The 22,657-nt window shown below is 44.0% G+C and overlaps 1 protein-coding gene across 1 annotated transcript in view; it reads right to left on the bottom strand.

Annotated features, from left to right (window-relative positions):
• Positions 1-22,657, bottom strand: part of PLCH2 (phospholipase C eta 2) — a 373,398-nt gene that overhangs the window by 66,431 nt on the left and 284,310 nt on the right. The window contains exons 7-8 of the mRNA XM_059716700.1: positions 11,313-11,483; positions 5,870-5,963 (exon numbers count right to left, since the gene is read on the bottom strand). Of these exons, the coding sequence (XP_059572683.1) occupies positions 5,870-5,963; positions 11,313-11,483 (265 nt within the window). The remainder of the gene's footprint in view (positions 1-5,869; positions 5,964-11,312; positions 11,484-22,657) is intronic.

Genomic DNA, 22,657 nt, shown 5'->3' with positions numbered 1-22,657 from the left:
CAGTAGGCTGAACTAGGCTGGCTCCATGGCACCCTGTGTAGCCCTCAGGATCTGCCAGAGCTACACTGCCAGGGGTCTGCCTGCTGAGGCCAGGAGCACCCTGAGGTCTGTTGGCACCAGGGGCTGTGCCAAGGGGGGCATGTGGCAGCAGGAGCTGTGATCAGGGGGGTACGTGTGGTGGCAGGAGCTGTCCTGGGTGGGGTGCGTGGCGGAGGGGGGTTGTGAATGGGGGAAGCGTGTGGTGGTGGGGCTGTGCACAGAGGGGAGCATGTGGCAGGGGAGACCACCCCCACCCACAAACCACACACACTCCCATACCCACACATCCCTACAACCCCCCCCAAAACCTTCATGAGCCCCACACACACCCACACCTTCAAACCCCACCACACACCCAACACAACCCTCCCCACACACCCAACACAAACCTCCCCACACAAGTACCTAAAGAAGGTTCAAATAGTGTTATATTTAGTTTAATTTGTAAAAAAAATTGTGCATAATTTTGGATTTTTCTGCGCATAATTCCCTGGAGTGTAATTCCTGACACACTGGGTCCATCTACACAAGACACTGCATTGCTGTTGCAACAAGCTACAATGACTTAGCTTATTGCTACAGCAACATAGCATAAGCGGGCACTAACTGTGATGCTGAGGCTACTGCACAGTAGCTTGTTGCTACTGCGCAGTAGGGTTGGAAATGACCCATGTGCCGCCGGGACTGTGCAGGAACGGCGGTTACTGCACACTTAGTACTTGCGCATGGTGTAGACATGCCGACTGAATTATTTCAGCAAACTATGCAAAGACAAGACCTTGGATGTCAAAACTTCACCTTCAAATCAGAATGTGCAAGTTCTCAGGAAAACTTGTGAAAATGTGACAGAGGTCCTGATAGAGACTGTCAGCTGCATTCAGCTGTGTCATCTCCTTCTGTACAACTCTATAGGATGCAGCATGGCAGTTCTAAAACTTAGCTGGGTTAGTGGGTCAGCCCAGACTTGTGGAAGGATCCTATGGAAGGTAATGGAAAATAACAGCCTTTCTCCAGAGAGGCTAAAGAGAAGTCTATTTCTACTGTGCCAGATTCCAGTATAACTTAAAGGAAAGGCTCCATTTACCTATAACTTTCTGTAGGTTAAAATTATTTCTGCAGAACCCAAGTGTCTTCATCCCAATTAAAAAAGCTTTTCCATACAAACAGCTGGGTTAAGTACACGGGGAAAGCAAAATATTTGTTTAGCAATTCTGACCACACTTACTGGTCATGGATGTGTGCACAGTACACGTGTGTTGGCTACAGATCATCACTGAAAGAAATAATTATGCCTTCTTGCCCTGTTTAAATCATTATTTGCCTGGCTTGCATTCATGCCACTTAGCACAGAATTAGAGGGTGGGAAAGACTTCCAGGGTCATTTAGTTCAATTCCCTGCACAGCTGCTGAATTTCCTGTTGCTACAGCAATTAGATGTTCCTAAAATACATGTTTGAAGGAAATGCCTAAGTACATACATAAGAACTGCTATTTACTGGGTCAGGCCATAGGTCCATCTTGCCGTGTGTCACACAGTGGCAGAGAACGGATGCTGTAAGGGACAGTGAACTGGGTGTGACCAGGGTTGTCTCCAGTGTTCCTCTCTCACTTGCAGCCTCCAGCATTTAAGGTCTAGGGAGTTCTGATTCAGAGGCAGTGCCCCTTGCTCCCATGCTCAATCTCCTTCCTAAACTGAATAGTCTTGGCCTCTTTAGTCTCTTGTCTTATGGAAGCCTCTCTATGCCACTGATCATCCTTCTTGCCCTTCTCTTGGTCTTGTATATCTTTTTTGAGGTGTGGGAACCAGAACTGAGCACAGTATTCAAGGTGTGGATGCATTGTGGATTTATAAAGGGGCATCGTGGATTCTGGTTTTCTCTGATTTAAAAAAAAAATCACCAGTTTTCAGTTGAAAAAAAGTAACTCCAAATCCACATTTTTTTGTGATTTAAATGAAACACTATATATATATATATATATATATATATATATATATATATATAGTGATGTTTCATTTTAATCATGGAAAAATGTGGATTTAGGGTTACTATTTTTAACCGAAAATTGGCATTTTTTTTAAATCCAAGAAAACCAGGATTCCTGGGCAAAATTATGCTGTTTTGTTTACAATTCCTTCTTAATAATCCCTAAAATTTTGTTTGCCTTTTCGACAACTGCTGAGCACTGAGCTGATGTTTTTAGCGAACTGTCCACAGCGACTCCCAGATCTCTTTCCTGTGCGGTAACAGCTAACGTAGAACCCATCGTATTTGTAATTGTTATTTTTGCAATTCCAACACTCAACCTGACACCAACAGCAACACCTCAAGGCACTCTTCACCATTCAACAAGCAGGGACCATGCTGTCTGCACTTTTCCTTGACCACAAAGAACCTCTACTCATATACAATGCCCCCCAGAAAGTAGGTCTCAAGCAAACATGAGGCATGAAGCCCCATAACAACACTAGTTAGACCCCTTCCACAGACTATTTACAAGACCTAGCCCAATTTGATGGGGTATGACAGATGCAACTTAGGAGTCTAAATGAATACACTCCCAATTCCTGCCCTTGACACAAAGGCACTGTGGCATTAGGCCAGCATGTAAGATCTGAATACCACAATCAAAAGAGCTCCCCCAGCAAGCCATGGCTAGAGTTTGCGTCAAAGCAAGCAGCTGGGCAAACCAGATCAAATAGGATGAAAAATTAACGGGACGACTTGCACACTAACGAAAATAGGATCAGCTGCTCCCAGCAAATTAATCATTCTCTCATTCTGGAAGACTCAACTGTCAGAGGAGTGGTTTGGTGCAGAGCTAATAGGGCACCCCGTGAACTGGCACCGTTGGTTTTTTCAAGCACTTGCTGAAGTTTAATACTGAAATTACCATAATTACTTAACACTAACCAGGCTGGTCAGCTTACGAATGAAGAAAAATGGATGAATAAATGTGAAGCCGGGAGCCTGAAACAAAGACCTCAGGAGTTTTGTTACCCTTTCAGGAAAGGCTATGGTCAAACTTTGCACTTTACTGAGCTGAACGGGAAGGTGAGAGGTGCCGGTGTCTCTCTATTAGACAAGCCAACTCTCTCAAGCCAATTCCTAGCAGATAAATGCCGCAGGACAGAAAACCACCCCCTCTACTCAGGGTACAGATTTGATCATAGACGGAGGGAGAAAATATTATTTGTGGGGGCTGAGTGCACATGTCAGCACGAGAACTACAACTCCTACTGTATTCTGTGCGGTGCGACAAATACATGGTTAACTTCTTCTTCCTCAGACACGCAGAGCTGAGTGCACATGGGGCGCTGGCCTGGCTGCACGCTGAGTGGCACCGTGGTGCTGCTGCTGTCACCAGCTGCTGCAAAATTAGTTTGGGGGGTAGGGGGCTAAGCCCCCCCAGCCCTGGCCTTCCACCACCTATAGATTTGATCCAACCGTCTAGGGCAATGGTTCCCAATCTCTTGGGGGCCATGAACCCCTTCTGGACTTGTGACCCAAATGGTTGGCTTACAACTGCTCCCAGCCTCTCTCAAGTGTTAGCAGCCCAAATGAGATCATTACCCTATTCTGGAAAAACATTTAGATGGTAGTGGGATGCCTAGAAGTGCCAGAGACACAGCCCTGAAGGTCTAATGACTCTCTGAAGGGCCCAATTAAAGAGAGGTGGTGGAATAAGAATGCTTAGAAATACAATAGCCCTTGACAGCCCCCCTTATTCAAGCACCTGGACAAGAGAGAAAAGGGATTTATCCCCTTCCACTTCACTTCAATCCTAATAAAATATAACTAGAGCCTACACACCAAACTGCAGCCTAGCCATTCCTAGATTTAGCTGGAAGTGGGCAATCTGCAAGGCATACTCCCAAACATTGTATGCACACACCAAAGATTTAGGTGTTTGTTCAGATAGGCATGGTCTCAAATACTCAACTGCTGGCAGTTTCTCCATTCTGCTAAGAATACAGACATAGAAGAAAATCTGGATAAAACAGAGGTTTAGGACAGTAGAAAGAACTGCAGAAGTCATTAAGTTTGCAGCTACAACTCCTGCCTTGGATGTATATGCCTTGTCAGTCTCCTGCACGTTAAGAAACAGGCAAAGATGTGTTTCCTAGGTATGTCACCCAAAAGCAACCGTCTCTCGGTATTTTTGATAGACCAAGTGCTCTGTCAATACCAGGTGGGATCCTAGATCTGCAGCCAACTACCTATGAGAAGCTGCAGGGAAATAAAGTTTGTTTTATCTCAGGCTCACTCAAATAAGACAAATGCGCGTGGATTTTTTTATTTCCAAGGCACAATTAACAACAAAGAGCGATGCTCTGTACTGCTGTCGTGCTCCAGGATCACCAGATACTTAATAGAGATTAGTGGAGCTAAGCTGGACATAAGGAAGAATTTCTTTACTGTCCAAGCCCCCATGGTCTGGAATAGCCTGCCATTGGAGGTGGTTCAAGCACCCACATACCTTCAAGAGTAAATTGGATGCTTATCTTGCTGGGATCCTATGACCCCAGCTGACTTCCTGCCCTTTGGGCAGGGGGCTGGACTCAGTGATCTTCTGAGGTCCCTTCCAGCCCTAATGTCTATGAAATCTATGAAATCTCATGGAAAGAACACAGGCTAGCCTTATTATTCTCATTCACAGGTTGAGATACTGATGCAGACCGACTGAGGTGCAGTCATATAGGCCAGCTGGCTGTCACAGCCTCAGGAACTGGAACCCCAAATCTGACACTCCATTTTGCAGCATACATGTGAACAACCTTTGTTCCCAGGAGAAACTGTATATAGCTAAGAGAGGAGATATAAAGAAATCACACTGAATCCCTTTGCAATAACTTCTCAGTTAAGGACCTAGTGATTGGCTCCTGGGTTAGACTTCTATTTCATGGTAGAGTAACAATGCTGCTCTGAAATCTCGCCCAACAATGCCACCAGCTACGTATAATGCAGCTGTGTGCTTCTTGTCAAGGTGACCCTTTCGTGCGTATAAGCAAAGCGCACACTGTTGCTCAAAGGCTTGACTTCTCCATAAGCCATGCTTATACAGCTTAACACCCAATGTCTGCGGTCATTTCAAAGCACAGTAACAGACTGTTTGAGACTAACTCCTCATACCTCTTAAAGTCAGATGGTGAGAAGTAAAGGGCATTACTTAAATATCTGGTGAATAGCCAGGGATACTCCAGGTCAGCCAGACCTCCTAGATACAATGTAGGTACCTCCAGCTTGTTTTGCAGAAGGACAGACTACATGATAAAATGAATGCAGTTGGTCTCAAAGCTTAGACTCTGAAAAGACTAGTCTGATTAGTCTGGTTACTAAGAAGTCAAGTCAACAGACTGGATTCTCTGGTATCAGTGCTCAGCAAGTATAGAACATGAGCAAATCAACATGACAGCATCTGACCAGCTGCCCTCACTTAGCTCTAGTGGAAATGAGGACATGATGCAGAGTTCAGCACCAAAAGTTCAAGAAACCAGAGTTCCAAAAAAGCCTGGGAGAGCCAGGGCCCAAAGTCCATGCAGTTCAACAAGGTTTGGGGAGAGTTACTTCAGAGGCACAAATGGCTGAGACATGCCCCAACTCCCATCAACTCTTAGTGACAGACCTTGTTATCGTTTATCCCTTTCAAGATTCCCTGTGGGTGTCTCTCTCACCCTCCTTTGAAAAGCCCAGCTTTGCCGATAACAGTAATAGAACAGCATAGGATGCATCCCTTGAATAATGGGATACACTATACTCTACTCAGAGAAAAGGTTTTCTAGGATTTAGCTTCTGGTGGCCTTTTTCTGTAGCAGCAAGAACCAACTTACCGTCAATTCCCAGGGCCTCCTGCTTCTTGTTTTCCAGACATGGTTCAAACTGATTGATGATTTCCAGGCAGTGCTCCTTGGTCACGTTAGTCATCTAGAGAGCAAGCAACAATGAAAGGAGAACATTTAATTAACTAAAAAAGCAGACCTTTTCTTACCTAGTTTTCTTCTTTGAATAGAGTTCAGCAACTGGCTGGATTTTCACATTAGCATCAGGATTTTACAACTGAACAGCGAGATTCTCACTCCTGCCACTCAGTGTCAAGTCAGATGAGAAATCAGGCTGCATAGTGAAAAGTTACTGTCCCTTTGGCAGCTGTCTGATCATAGCCAATAAAATACGGAGCCTGATTTCTGGTTTTTAGGTCAAATGTCCTTGGTAGTTAAGCCCATAGGGCATCCAAATAGCACATGCTTTGTTATGGACCAATGGAGTCTTTAAGTGGTAGGATTACATGATTTGCATCGTCAAAATGTTTTCACTTTAGAGGAAAGCAACAAAATGGAGCTCCTGGACACAGAGGAAAGAAGAATGGGTTATAATTAGCAAGGTTTCGGAAGGTCAGGAGATTACTGGAAGCATTTCGATGAAGCCTTGCTTTGATCAATGACAGGACTGTATTCTCGTCCACAGGAAAGCTGAGACACTGGCACTAAAAATTAGGTCACTCCTGGTGAGCTCCAACTACATTAAAAAAGTGATACAGCCCTGTAAGTGCCCTAACCCAGTACAAATCAGTATTCTCTGCCTGGGGTAAATTATCTCATCAAAAGAAAGGGGTAACTACACTCCTGTGAGAAGGTCATCTGCCTGTAGCCCTAGTCAGATGACACCCGGCACTTGTACTTTGCTTGGTGCAGCCAGGCTATTATTACCAGCTCCCCCACCAAAGCCCTGTAACAGCATCTATTGCTGCAGATACTCAGGGAGACCCGTCTGTTTGTATGCTCCAGACAGCAGTGTAATCCACACCAGTGTAAATCTGCCATGTGTACGCTGCCTTCCAGAAGAGGGTGCCCCACTTAAACCAAACAAGAGATAAGTATGGGTAGTTGTTTCTGGCTGGCTTTGGAAGCAAGAGCCCTCAAAATCACACTGTAAAAGGCCATTCTGGCCCATTCTCATTTCAGCTATGATCAGCAAATGCTGGGCTTTTCCTGGGGAATCTAGTTTTCACAAGATTTCTAGTCCTGTCCCAATGCTGCAGCAGACCTCTTTCTCACTGCTGCTAATGCCGATACATTCATTTGTTCCATTTTTATTGACAAGCCTCAGACCTACGGCATGGATACCCGCTCGCTCTATCCATATCACATTAAAGAAGGCAGCGTCAGCCACGGGAGTTAGCCTGGGGAGCCATGTGTTGTCTGTGCCTGTGATTAGCTGCTGATTGAGTCCTGTGGCTGGAGTTCATTTTCTTCATTCAGCACTGGGAGAATCAATAGCCCAGTGAAATGGAAACATCCCCACGCGTGGAAAAGCACAGTGAGCACAGAGGGAATGGACAGTTATTTATTCACTTTGTCGGATACTCAGGGGACTCCGAACGAGAATCATAAACAGGGGAGTGCTGGCATTTGAAGGTTCAGTGCCCTATTGTGTGATTCCTGTCATTCCATTCACATGAGGTCTCTGCTCCTTGAGACTGCTCTCCATTCACAATGTGTATTTTAGATGATTTGGAGCTTGTCTAAAGAGTGAGAAACCAGCTTCATTCACTGCTGCACCCAGTAGCCAAGGTGATTACTTAAGTTAGCAGGTGGCTGTTTGCACCAAGGCTTGTCTAGTTGAGCTGTGATGTTGGAGCGGGAACAAAATGTGCGTATGCATGCATGTACCACCACATGTAGTGAGGAGGCTAATTCTTTTTTACTGCTAGAACATAAAGGACACTTTGCAGCAAGATCTGTTAAGCTCCCTTTTCATGAGTCTGCATGAGCCATTGGGAAATAGAGCCTGCATTTTCAATATGTGGCAGGGATGGATGGATACAAATGACTAATGTGCATAAGTATGCAAACCTTGGTGTTTAGCTCTTGTAGCACAAGGAATAGAATCATTAATTCTTTTGTACATAGCAGCTAGTACAACGGAAAACAGGAGATTAGTTCGCTGCTATTCAACTGATAGCATATAAATAACTGGAGATGGTGTCTAGGTGAAATTCAATATTTGATTAATAAAGTTTATAGAGCTAGGAGTTTGTCTCTGAAGAGCTCGGAAATGTCTTAGGTTTTTATGAGCAGCATTAGGTGTAATGTTTGCTATTAGCTATTGGCTGAGAATAAATCTCTGTGTATAATAGAGAACCATTTGGTTTGTTGGGCCATAAACCCTTCATCTGTTTCAAATCAGTGATACAGACAAAACAGTTTGTGCTTTGTATGACTCCATTATACTAATAAAATATTAAGTGCTGAAGCTGCCTAATAATATTTAGTCCTTTCCATCTTCAAAGTGATGTCCAAGCTGTTAATTAATCCTTTCAACACCCTGGGAAGCCTTACCACCCCCCCTCCCCCCTGCCCCTCCCATACAGGCCAAGAAACTGGGGCAGGCAGGGTAATTCAGAGACTTGCCCAAGGGCTACACAGCAAGTCAAAGACAGAGCTTAAATCAGTATTAGACTGCCTGATACTGGAAAAGCCCACTATGTCCATGTAGCTAGATGTCAGATGCCGATCTCTTTTTTGTAAGGGAAAGAAACACAATAAAAGGAAGCCACAGGGACAATGATGGGGGAACAGAGAAGAAATAGGGAGATTCCAGGAACAATTCATGTAAGCCAGAAGAAGCATCAACAGCAAGAATAAAATCCAGTGGCTTATGCCAGTATCATCCAATTGGGGTCGCTACAGGGCTACAGGGCCGGGAAGTCTGGGTAAGGGTGATCCCCTGCCCTCCATTAATGCTGACTTCATGAAGGAACATCTTGAGAAGCTGGATACCTTCAAGTCAGCCGGCCCTGACAATCTTCACCCCAGGGTACTCAAGGAGCTGGCGAGCATCATAGCCCAGCCTCTAGCGCGGATCTTTAAAAACTCTTGGTGCTCTGGTGTAGTGCCCGAAGACTGGAAGAAGGCCAACGTGATGCCTATCTTCAAGAAAGGGAGGAAAGTGGATCCGGCTAACTATAGGCCCATCAGCCTGACTTCTATCCTGGGGAAGATCTTAGAAAAGTTTATTAAGGAGGCCATCCTTAATGGACTGGCCGACGCCAACATCTTAAGGGATAGCCAGCACGGGTTTGTTGCGGGTAGGTCTTGCTTGACCAATCTCATTTCCTTCTACGACCAGGTGACCTATCACCTGGACAAGGGAGATGAGATTGATGTCATATATCTTGACTTCAAAAAAGCCTTCGATCTGGTGTCCCATGATCGTCTCTTGGAGAAACTGGCCAATTGTCACCTTGGGTCCCCCACGATCCACTGGCTGGAAAATTGGCTCTGGGGTCGGACCCAGAGGGTAGTAATTGATGGAAGTCACTCATCGTGGTGTCCTGTGACCAGTGGGGTCCCCCAGGGCTCTGTCCTTGGACCCATACTGTTCAACATCTTCATTAATGATGTGGACACTGGAGTCAGAAGCGGACTGGCCAAGTTCGCAGATGACACCAAACTTTGGGGCAAAGCATCCACACCAGAAGACAGGCGGATGATCCAGGCTGACCTGGACAGGCTCAGCAAGCGGGCGGACGAGAATCTGATGGTGTTCAATGCCAATAAATGCAAGGTTCTCCACCTTGGGAAAAAAAACCCGCAGCATCCTTATAGGCTCGGCAGTGCTATACTGGCTAGCACTATGGAAGAAAGAGACTTGGGGGTCATCATTGACCACAAGATGAACATGAGCCTGCAATGCGATGCTGCGGCTAGTAAAGTGACCAAAACGCTGGCTTGCATCCATAGATGCTTCTCAAGCAAATCCCGGGACGTCATTCTCCCCCTGTACTCGGCCTTAGTGAGGCCGCAGCTGGAGTACTGCGTCCAGTTTTGGGCTCCACAATTCAAAAAGGATGTGGAGAAGCTTGAGAGAGTCCAGAGAACAGCCACGCGCATGATCAGAGGTCAGGGAAGCAGACCCTACGATGACAGGCTGAGAGCCCTGGGGCTCTTTAGCCTGGAAAACCGCAGGCTCAGGGGTGATCTGATGGCCACCTACAAGTTTATCAGGGGTGACCACCAGTATCTGGGGGAAAGTTTGTTCACCAGAGCGCCCCGAGGGATGACGAGGTCGAATGGTCACAAACTACTACAAGATTGTTTCAGGCTGGACATAAGGAAGAATTTCTTTACTGTCCGAGCCCCCAAGGTCTGGAACAGCCTGCCACCAGAGGTTGTTCAAGCGCCTTCATTGAACACCTTCAAGATGAAACTGGATGCTTATCTTGCTGGGATCCTATGACCCCAGCTGGCTTCCTGCCCTTTGGGCGGGGGGCTGGACTTGATGATCTTCCGAGGTCCCTTCCAGCCCTAATGTCTATGAAATCTATGAATTGTCTGAGACAGCCATGTGACCACATGTAAGTACCTATTCAATTTCTAAGTCTACCTCTGAAATGCTCTTGCCTTGTAAAAAAATTAATTCATGCCCAACAGGAAAAAAACTGCATAGTAGTCACAGCCACATGGGCTGAGATCAGAAATCTTACAAGGAGACCTGCTTATCAAACTAACTTTTCTGAGGATTCTCTTCAAATGTAAAAGCCATCAGCTCAGGACACAGTGCCTATTCAACAGGTACCAAGACCATTATTTTATTACATAACAGCAAAGCAGCTGATAAACTTCAAAGCACTCCTTAAGTGGCAATTGCTTAGTTAACATTATAGAGTCAGAAATGCAAAAACAATCTTTATTCATTCAAAGGGTCATTACAATTAGGAACTCTCACTTTCATGGCCTGCATCACTAGAACACATGAAGTTTGTCTTGACTGGAAAGTGTCTGATTATGGAAGGCTGCTGGCTAGAAAAGGAGTAGGTAACTCAGGATGCATTTGCAGTAGTGTGAGTGAAACAACTTTATGGTATATTCTCATCTTCTGCCTGGTTTCTTCTAGTTCTGTTTATCCTTCTGTTCCACAAGCACTTCATTCAAATAATATGTTACTGGAACAAGCTTTGGACCAGGCAGAAGGCAAGCTTTAAGGACTGCTTGAATCATTTCCTTCTGCCAATAAAAGTAATGTCCAAGTTCTGCTGTGAATAAGCAGCCTAAGAAAAGAGGCTCCATTTAAAACTCACAACCCCCAAATCCTCTGATGTCAGCAGAATAAGCTATGCACAGTGATATACCCTGCAGGGTTGGCGGGGTTTGCAATTCACAACCATTAAGGATTCTGCGTAACAAGTTCCCTCCAGTAACTGGTTGATTATTCTAATTGTCACTAGTGCTGTGAAGGAAGAGAAGAGTCAGTGCTCCCCTGACTCCAGCCTACCTTTTGTTCAACCTCAAGGAAGCGCTTCAGATCCTCTGTGTCCAGGTAGTCCTTGTGGTTGCTATAGGTAAGCATGAGTAGGTACAGGTCACGCCGTGTCGACATCATCTTGTAGAAGGCACAGAACTCATCAAAGCCCAGTGTGCCCTGGTTATCATCTGTGTCAGCCTCCTGCAGTACATAAGAGCAAGGCATTGAGATGCCTCCATTTCCCAAAAAGGACACATACATCTGAATAAAGCTCAGGTTTTTTAAGACAAAAGTAGCTTACTGTTGGGCTGCTGTTTGCCCTGCAGCTTGGCACCTGGTCTGATTCACCAAGCTGGTACTGCAGCATGAGCAGCTCACAGGAATTTCCTCAACCAGCTTCTCTTTCAGCTGACACAGATGGGAGCATTGGTGCATGTTCCAAGAGCTCTTTTCCAGCTGCAGCATTGCCCAACAAGCCCTCCCCATGCCCCATCTGAAAGGCTTCCCCACCTATGAAAACATGGCAGGACACTATTTCAAGAAGGACGGGGGAGAAGTCACACAGGTGTCCAAGGGAAAGGGGCCATTAATAGTTTCCTGTGCAGGCAATCCAAATTAGTTTCTGTCTGTGGCTTGGGAGCACCTCAGTATAAACTCCAAGGTCGCATGTAAAGTGTACTAATTTATTACCATTTGATGCAGAGAGAAAAAAAAAGCAGAAAACTACAGTGCTCTCTGGCACTCAACCCATAAACATACATACATTTTAATGGTTCTCCTCTCCTGTGGCCAACTACAGCAGCCGACAAAGCACAGGACCCCAAATGTACCAGTCAATACCCTTCGTTCATTGCCTGCACATAATGGAGATGGACTTTCTCCAAACCAGTTTTGTTAAATTCAGGCAACAATGGCCCACAGCAGAAAAGCTTATTATTGGAGGGCTGATGAGCACCTGAAGCACCACCAATTATACATGCCTGTGACCAGGCGGCCAGTGGGCCATGAACTTTATTACCTATAGTGCAGTAGTGCTTAAATATCTTTTATTGAACTTTATTACCTATAGTGCAGTAGTGCCTTGCATGAGACCTGGGATACACCAAGCTGAACAAACACATGGTCCCTGCCCCAATCCAAACAGGCAGGGCAAAGGCTGAACAGGAAGAACCACCATCCTCATTTTAATGAGAGGAAAAGAAAACCAAAGAAATGCCCAAGGTCATGAAGAATATACAACAGAGTTGAGAATGCAGCCCAGATCCTCTGAGCTCTAGTCCAATGTCTTAACCACAGGATCTTCTTCTTCCTTGTAGCTGTGATCCAGGCCAGAATTGACTGAGACAGCAAGCCCTGTGCACCACCTATACCAGAGCTACAAATTAATGGCACTTCCCCGTACCCTCCCCCAAGCAACATGCCTGAGTGTGGCCTAGTGAGATTATACACAGCAGCTGTGCCAAAAGTGCAGGGCTACAAGCAGAACAGAAAGTTCATTACCAGGAAGTACTCAGCACCATGGAGAGGTTCTGCAAGGGAATGAGCCCTTGTCCAGACAGTGCACTTTTATTCTGCATCCTTTCCCCTTGTCCCACATTGTTAAAACACTAATTAAAAAGTAGTTATCTGGTGATTACACATGCATGGAGATACACAAATTCTAATATATCCCTTGAAACAAACTACCCACAAACAAACAGAAAATGACCCAGTTCTCCCATCCCATTATTCTCGATGGCTCTCTAATGTTTAAAATGGAACACTCACTGTGTTTCCTCCTTTATGATCCATTTACAATAGGGGGTTTCAGAGCTGAATGGTGTAAAAACCCAGTCCCTCATCATTACCATTATATCAGAGCCCACTGCCAATGCAATGCAAAAAAAGACAAAGAAATGTCAAATCAATTTGGATTAGCAGCATCACACTGCATCCTAATGGCAGCACAAGTTTATTAAGATTCACTTTTCAGCAATCATTGATCCACTGGCTTTGAATATGAAAATCTGATTCCATTTTCAATCTGCTATCATATAAGCCTCATGCTTCATTAGTGTTTCTAGGTGTTTCTTCACACAACTCCTGTGAAGCAACACTTTCTGATGTTCCCTGGAATAGGGATCACAAGATACTTTCATTTCTGGTCCTTGATCTTAATTGTCTTACTTAAAAAAAAAAAAAATGGAAAGGAATAGCTTTTTGGAAAAACACATCTGAAACTAAAGGTAGGTAACAACCTAAGAGAAAAATGGAGAATTAGAGAGAGACCAGGGGCTTGGTGCTTTAATTGTCATTAATTATACACCTCTAGAATGTCTTTCATCAGACAGTCTTGAAAATGCTGCATAAGCATTAAGCGTCCCAAGAAATAGTTAGGTAGATAAACTGCTTAATAGATGGGAAACCTACAGGTGGGACACATGAGCCCCAGAGACTCCTGTGGAGGTCAGTGGAAGAACAAAGATCAGAACCCAAACTCGTAGCACTGTATCCCAGGCAAGACCTTTACTGATCCTCCGATTGATTTATTGGGTTGGGGTGGAGGAGGTTGAGAAGTAATTTGCACAAGTTGTCAAAGATTTTTAACCGGAAGGATTTTTGAACAGGAACAATACAGAACGGCAAAAGCTGGCTCTCCAGCTCTCAAGCCCATGATACACTACAAGTGTAAGTTCAGCCACTTCAGGCAGTGATCAACCACATTTGCAACCGTGCTAGGTACCTGGCCATTTAAGTACTCAGATTTGCACCTGCAACTAACAGCTGTCCTGAAGAAAATCATAATGAGAGCTTGTGGAGGAATGAAACTCCCCCCATTAAGACAAGACTTTTTAAGTGAACTTGGGTTCACGTGCTCTATATTATTTAGTTAGTTTATGAAGGCGTATCTACCCTGCCTTCTTTTTCAATATGGCCACTGATTTACACATCAATTAACAGAAACTAGCTGTGTACAGATCCCTCATATCCACTGGCTGAGCAAAGGGGAGATCTCCTACCACTAACCTAGTTTCAAAAGAAAGGCAAATCTAAAGAGTTTGGTAAGTCTGCGTTGGATGAAAAGAACATAATCAATTACTTAGGATGGCTGGGCTGAGGTACCTCCATGGCAGAGCCTTGGAAAAGACAATGGCCCACCCTCCTTAATTCTGTAGAGTCTGGAGGCATTTATACACTTGCTTTGGGGGGTGGAGGGTGCTGTAATTGAAGTACCCAGAGTATCATGTGTATCAGTGTCCCCACACTTCAAAATGGCAGTAGGGGTGCTTTAACTAAAGCTTGTTGAACATCAAAACAGCCCCACTGCATGTGTATATGTGCCCTAAGAGGGCCCAAGAGCAGGAAAGAAAGTCCTTGAACATTAGACAATGTTCACTATGCAACAAGATCTCTGTTTAATGAGCAGGGCTGCAACCTCCATGAGATAAAGCAGAGTAAGGTCAATGAAGTAGAATAAGATGACTCTGGGGGATAATAAAAAAATCCACCCATCCAGAACAGACAGCAACTCCTCAAGAGCAAAAATAATCTGAATGCAGCTCAGCAGTTCAGTCTGGAATCCACCCACCAAGACTGAAGTTTCAATTAAAGTTAAGTGAGCATTATAAAGAGAAAAGAAGGAAAGAAAAATTATAAGGATTAAGAGCCCCTCCAAGACCTGAGGGCTCAGATGTTTTGTCTAACATGTTATCTAATTGCTTCTAGGTGACATTCAGGGATGGGCTCTAGAGTCTATATTAAGTAATACATGGATATGATGTCAGGGGAAAGAGAAACCAACTGTTGAAAGGTTTGTAGTGTTGCTATTTTGAGCTGACTGACATATATTAGTGGCAGTTACTGGAGCACCAAGACTACTCTCTACCACAGAATAACTTCATTTTGGAAAGCAGAAATATTTAGTAATTTGTCTGAGCTAAACAACTCACATTTAGAACCAAACCAAAAATGTAGGGACATTCAGAATCTGAACACAGATCTGTATTTTGCTACATAAGCTATTATTCTCTCTCTCTTGACAGTTGCACGCTTAAGTCTGCACTCATGTGCCAGCAAGGCTTTATTTTTTTGCAGCAGAAAACAGGGTCAATGGAAAAATACTCTTATTATGAAAGATCACAATCTCAGCCTAGTCAATGTCTCCTATTGTTTAGAATTCACCAAACATTTGAAGGAAGAAGACTGTTTAGGACACATTTAGTCCAGCGTCTTCAAACACAGCCAGAGAGACAAGTCAAGGCATATTAAAGATCACAACTCCATCCGTCTTGGTTTCAGGTTGAGAAAATGCCGCTGGGATCATGTGGCAGAGAATAGGCAGGATAATGCAATATCCAGCTAACTTTCACCTGTGTTGACTTTATGATGTGCTGATTCAGGCACTTCCCTTCATTAGCATTAATGTATCCTTAATAGAGGATGAATAAAAAATAAGAAAGAAGTCTGCAGCAGGATGGGGATGGCAAGTTTAAATGGAGAATCAAAACTGTCAAATAATTGTCTTGACAATTATTGGGCAACTCACCACATCTACCCTCCAGAGAGGTACAGCTGTACTTATTCGATTAGTTATATCCACTTAGGTTTTACTGCTCATTTTAGAGCTAAGGTGTTATATTACCCAATCACAAGGTTGGTAGAACATTGTGGCAGGTGTAATGCCAAGGCAGCTGTGTTTTAGTGCTTTGCCAGCTGTAGGCATGTTCTTAGTGTAGTAACAATGAATGGGTGACAAATCTTCTGAGGGCCAGATGGTGAGAACGGAAAGTCATAACTTTTCAAATGAAACAGGCAACCTCTAAATGGCTTCCAAGGGGGGCTCCTCCCACATTCTCCACTCTGGGTTGCGACTGACTGGCAGCAGATCACTTTGCACATCTTTGCTATCAAAACAAGGCTCTTTGGGTGAATCTGATATCTTTTATTAGACCAACTTAAATAGTTGGAAAACAATTATTAAGCAAGCTTTTGGGTTCAAAAACCCTTTGTCAGGCTAAGGAAGTTTCAGCAGTTGGTGTGTGCTCTTCCTGGATGGAATGAAAAGTAAAGAAAAAATCTTTGATAGCACATCTTTGCTATCAATACATTTAAGTTCATTACAGATCAGAGACTGAAAGTGACAGACTTCCTGGACAACCCAGAGCACACTTCTCCCTCCATTCTCCTGGCCTGATGTCAAGATAGCTATGATTTTATCATACAGCTGGAAATTCCTGGCTGCAAATAAGCAATCAGGACCAAGGACAGAGACACCAAACAGCTACTGAGGCATCCTAGTGCAAATACCAATTCACACCAAATTTACAAGAGCGCAGTGAGACTGAAAGCCTTAGTTTGCCCATGGCACCCAGCCTTACGTGAAGAGAAAAGCACACTAAACACTCCATTGGTGATACCTGATCTGCGTCCTATTTTCTTCTCACTTTCCAAAGAGTACCCTCCCCACTTTCTTTTCCTGGACTTCAGGTTTCTCTTTGGCATTCTGATATAATACAGACACTAGGTTTAGTAAAGTCTCCACTACAGCTAAAGATTCCAGGTAAAAATTTGGACCAGAAGTGGCTATTAGAATTCAGAGTCAATCAATTCAGACATGTAACATTTTTAAAAGGAGTCCAAGGCAGAAATACTAATGTATTTGCGGTCAGCAGCTTGCTAATAACAAAATTGCATTCATCTTTCCTCCAGGATTAAAAAAAAAACAACCATACACACAGTGTAGTCATTTTCCTTTTAAAATAAAGGACTGGGTTGAATTAAAATACATTACTTAAAAAAACACCTCCAACAGGCTTTCGTCCGCATTGGTAAAGGGATACTAATTAGAAAAAATAAACTCAAGGGTAAGGGCCTTCAGAACCGATGCATGATGTACATTAGTTTTAACAACATTCTGTTTAGCTATTTCATTAGTCAAGACAGAGATCTGTGCTTTGATTAGGCAATTCAAAGCTGCGTAGTATCAGGCGTTTAAGATCACAGAATAGCAATTACATCTGCAATTCAGACCAGCCTGGTTTCATTTATATACTGCATATGGAAAAAGAAAATCCATTTTTCCCTATTAACAGGCTTCCTGAAGTGCCTGCTGTATATAATTATTGGCATTCATTAGAAACTATTAAAACAAGAAACTTGCATATGATTAGCAGAAATTTATACTCTGGTCACAGAAGTTATATAGATTCTACCAATTGTCTCCCATCAATTGTAATGCTTGACTCTAAAAAGACTTGCTTTAATCCACTAACTTTAATGAGTTTTTAAATTTAGTTCATCACCAGGCTACATCCCTCAGCCTGATATGTGCTGGCATTGCAAAAATACAGAGAAGAAATAGCAAGTAAGCAAGTTATTAAAGTGTTCTACCTGCACAGAGGAACCGATTGCTCCACGCCAACCAAGAGGCCTCATTACTGCTTAGTGCCCATGATGAAAAGACTGGGTCCTCCGTGGAGCAGACAGGAATGGTGTGCAGGGGCTAATAATAACAGCATCAGCAGATTGGAGTGTCTCCAATTTTGGCACATGTTAATATATAAAAATTACCTTCCCATCCCTATGGGAAAGCAAAGTCTTTGTACTCCATGGCTTTTGATAAGGGCCTCTCCTGCTGTGCTGGGCCCTCTTATACATTTGCTGTTTCTCTACACAGTTTGCTAAAGCTTCTCATCCTGAAATTTGCCCCAAAGCTGAAATAAATGCAATGAAATATAAAAAATGGGTGAAAGCTGGGGTTACCAAGGTGTACGAGTATGAGGGGTGGGTGTAACAGTGCGTATGCTCACATGGCTACAACCCACCTGTTTCTAAACTCAGATTAAAGACATTGATAACGGCTCAGCCTGAAGCAAGAAGGATTTGCAGACACTTAAGCACTGATCACAGCTCTGAGGCCAGCATTGGGGTGATGGTGCTTTCTCACTGCCTACAGACAACACATCAAGCAAGCACAATGCTATGGGGCAGTATGGTGCCTGGGATGCCACTTGAAGGGAGCATGTACCCTGCTTGTAACAAATCCTGGCACTGACAGATGGTAGCTAGATATAGAAGCAAATGCTCCTACGCAGAAGGTTGTGGAACTTCATCTCCAGAGCCCTGCACATCTGCAAGTTAAAGCATCCACCTGCTGCAGGAGTACAGCCACTAGAGGGCATCCTGGCTACACAAGCCAGTGTTGATGCACTGGCCTTGTGGGGAGGGGAGGCCATGGCCTGACCACTTCTCTCTACCTCCCTGAGGACTGCAGCACCCTAGGGACTTCAAGACTCACTTAGTCCTGTTATGTTCCGTCAGGGATTGGGGGTAAGAGGGGAGGACGATCTGTGTGCTTCTGTGCAGTACTGGCTACAAGCTAATGGGTTACTAGTGCTTCCATGCAGTTTTAAAGCTCATGTTTAAGTTTGAAATATCCCATTGCAGCCCTAAGTCTGGTCTTTACAGTACTGCACAATCCACAAGACACCTCCTGTAAGAGCCTGCTTTAGCATGCACATGGTTTGTCCATCTGAGAGATGGTCAGAGCCGCTGCAGGGAAGCAGGTCCAGTCTCCTGGGAAAATCGAAGAGCTCCCCATCTGGGGCATCTGTTCCTTGCTTTCTTATATTCATACAAGACTTTTATTCAGTGACTCGCAGACAACCTCACTAATATGTGAATTTTAATCTTAAAAGATAAGCTGCTCCTGAACATCTTTGCTTTGCTTTCCAACTATGAGATATTTTGTGCAGCAATTTCTATCCCCACAGGAGCACCAGGCATGCTCAAATTGTGGGTAAAATATAGCTCTGTGCATATGCCACATAACCTGTATTTTACCAGTTGCTGGAGATATTCCAGGCTTTCCTTTTTCTCCTCCCCTCCCCCCGCTCAGGGCTGTTTCAATCCACAGACCTATTCTGTTTGCCACGCTCTAGTTGAGCTGCTACCACTGTAGATCCACAGAGGAATCTACATCGGACACATGAGACAACAGGGTAGGCTTCAACCTCGGCTGTCAGCAGGCTGAAGGGAATGTGGAAAAGAGTAGTACAGACTAAAAATTCAGGCTGGCAGCTCCATGCTAAGTCTGCTGCAGGCATGAGTTGTGGCCGAACTGAGAGGTCTTTTTCCTTCACTGAACACAACCACAGCATTTTAGTAGAGACCTAAATACCTTCCATCATCCCCCTCCCATCATCTCTGCCACAGATCTTGAGTAAGAGACCTTAACTATAAGCATCAAAGTGGCCACGCAAAGTGTCAATGCTACTTCAGAGACAGCAAGGAGTTACAAGAGGGTCAGCTGGGGGCTCGAGATGGGAATGCAAAGCCACCTGACCAGGTGCTGAAGGGTGGGAAGGACAACCCCAGCTGGAGGGAATGACAGTTTCTGTGACACCAAAGGTTGTGCTGGTCACTGGAGTACACTCCTCTTGGGCCACACCAGCAGCCAAGCAAGGTAGTACTGTATGTATGCAAGGGCTGCAGTTGGTCCCCCCCTAGTTACACCACAGCATAGGCCACTCAGCAAGAACCGTATGAGTTGTCTGCCTAGCCTGTATTCACACAGGATTTATGGATGCTGCACTGCAAGAAAAAAATGGGGCTGCAGTGTTTTCCTCTCTCACTTCTACTCTGAAGTTGGACACCTGCACAATCAGTTCTCTCATTACTAGAAGTTCACCCATCTGTGCAGAACTTTTCATTCTAGGATCCCAATGCTCTTACACCCCATTTAAAGTCTGTTTCAAAGGCTGATGGTTTGAGCCAGCCCTCTGTACTATGGTGATTTTCACCCACTGGGAGGTGAAGAAACTTGCCTAAAAGTCATGATGTAACTGGCCAGAGAATGCAGAACCCAGAAGACTGGCCAATGCACTAAAAACACTAGATTAGAGTGATTGGAAATGCCAGGACATAAATAGTTCATGGAAGTTGATTTTTGCATCTTGGTGGAATCCAAGCCAAAGCATAAGGAGGCACTTGGAGGGGGTCTCATTACAACATGGTGACCATGCTAAATAACTAAGTATTCTGATACTCAATTTTACTTGGCTGCATACTTGAAACATTCTCTACTCAACAAATTATACATGGGAAAAAACATCAAAGTAGTTTAACATTTTGGCAATGCCCCAAAGACTGCTTACTTTTCTATTTGTCTTCTAGCTATGGAGCAATAGATGAGATGATATATCAAGGCAGATTCATTCCAGCCCTACTTTAACAAGACAGGAGAAAAAAAATGAGTAAGGCAGGCTAGAAGAGCTTTAAGAGGACCTTAAGGGAAATCTTTAACCAGTAAATCTTATGCACCTTGCAATCTGTACAGGACCTAGGTAAGCAAATTATATCAGAAAAGATGGACCAGTATTTGAGAAATGTAGTTTCACATTCTTGCCCTGCACAGACTGTCTCTATAACCTCAGACAAATCTCGTAACCCCAGTTATTTGTATAGAAGTTTTTCTAATTCAACAAAATGTTGCAAGTAAAAGATACTCAAGTACTACAGTAACAGAAAACTTTTTTTTAAGTATTAACAACTGATTTAGACTGGGATTTCATTAAAGCCCAAAGTCCCACCAAGAGCCGAGCACTTAATTCCCTTTGGTTCTTTTGAAATCCCAGCCTTCATAGGCACATGGTATAAATGCCATGAGCCAGAACAGATAGGAAGATCTGTCTGTTGATATGACATTCCAACACAAGCACAGATTGCGGTGGATACAATTGGGGAATTCAGACAGGTGTTGTAGATCAACAGGTACAAAGAAGACTTTTCCGCAACTATTTTATGGCAAGTGAATGTATTTGGGTAAGCAAAAAATAATTCAAATCAGACCTCTCTGCAGAGAACTGTACCACCTGGATGTAAGCAGCCATTGTTATGATGTTCCTATATCAATGGGAGATTCAGCTTATACGGTTCGACATTAAGAGTCTTCAGGAGGTGGACACTTGGCTGAATTCAGTGAAGCTATGGCAAATTACACCATGTAGGAATTGGCCCCAGGAAAGCCTGGGATTCTCCCTCCTCCATCCCCCAAAATATTATTTGATTGTGGAGGTTTGGGAAGAATCTTTTGCATCCTACCACACTTAAAACATACAAAACACAGATATGGAAGTAAGTGGTATTTCACGCCAAATGATAAGCACTGTGCTATATTCAAACTTCTCAATCTCCTTTCTTCATTCTGCAGCCATCTGTTTACACCAAAACTTTAGTTAGGTTGGAAGCTTGTTTGGTCAGTGATTGAGTTTTCTGTGAACATCTTAGCACACTTATAATCTTTCTAAAGCAAATAATGAAAATCAAGCTATAGCATCTCTAATAGACAGGTTAGGGCTAGAATGCAATGATGATGATGAGCAGAACCAGTGGAGCCTAACAGTAGCATAGAGAAGATCTCAGATGCGGGACTCTGGAGGAAGAAGAAATCACTAATGCTGTGTTTAAAAAAAAGTATTTAATTTCTCTCATTCTACACTCACTATCACCCCTGGGGCTGTGGCTCACATCTAGCCTGAAATTTTTAATTATAACAACTAGCTTAATAGTCTTGCCATCACACCAAGTAGCAGCACACACATGCAGAAATCACTGCTAATCCAACAGAGAGCACTACAATTCAACTCCTCTGAGGATTAAACCTTTTCCTTACCCTGTGTCTTGCATATACAAAAGGAGAGTGAGTCCCTCTAAGGATTTCTTTATTTATCACCTGGCAGGTTAAGGATACAGAGCTCAACAAAAGATTGTATAAAATTGGCAGTACTTCAGTGCACAGGTATCTCCTATATCAGTGGTTCCCAACCGTTTTTGTACCAGGACCTATTTGTAAACATCTATGGCCAGTCCTGACCCAGTGCCCCTCACACCTGACACGCTGCCTCCCACCCCTAGGCCCCAGCCCTGCAGTGTGTAGGGCATGGGGAGCCCCAAGCAGCCCCTTGCAGGCTGGAACTCTGCAATCCTGCAAGGGAAAAGCCAGTTTCCCATGTTTATCTCCTTTAAAGGAGAATTCATTTTTAAAGTTTGTTTGCAGCCCTTTCATATATGCTTGCAACCCACTTTTGGGTTACAACCTACAGATTGAGAAACACTGCCCTTTATTAAAACAGCTGTGTTAAACATACATACTAGTTCGTCATTTCACCATATCACTCCCAGCTCCCACTGCTGCATCAGAGGAAAGGATATTTTAGCCCAACTCAGGTTGATATTTCAATAGTCAGACTTCATGCTCATAGGCCTGGACTCTCGGTGGCAACTATGAACATCTATCTACTAGGCTGGCTAAAAGCCCAGAATCTAGGCAGAGGAGAGGTCAGGCACATTACCTGGCATTCAAAAATTTACCCTCCAGAAGAAAAGCACTTAGTAGA

The sequence above is a fragment of the Alligator mississippiensis genome, chromosome 13, assembly GCF_030867095.1.
Source record: "Alligator mississippiensis isolate rAllMis1 chromosome 13, rAllMis1, whole genome shotgun sequence".
Classification (NCBI taxonomy): Eukaryota; Metazoa; Chordata; order Crocodylia; family Alligatoridae; genus Alligator; species Alligator mississippiensis.
The sequence above is the reverse complement of the archived record's forward strand: the minus strand, read 5'-3'. Positions and strand labels throughout refer to the sequence as shown.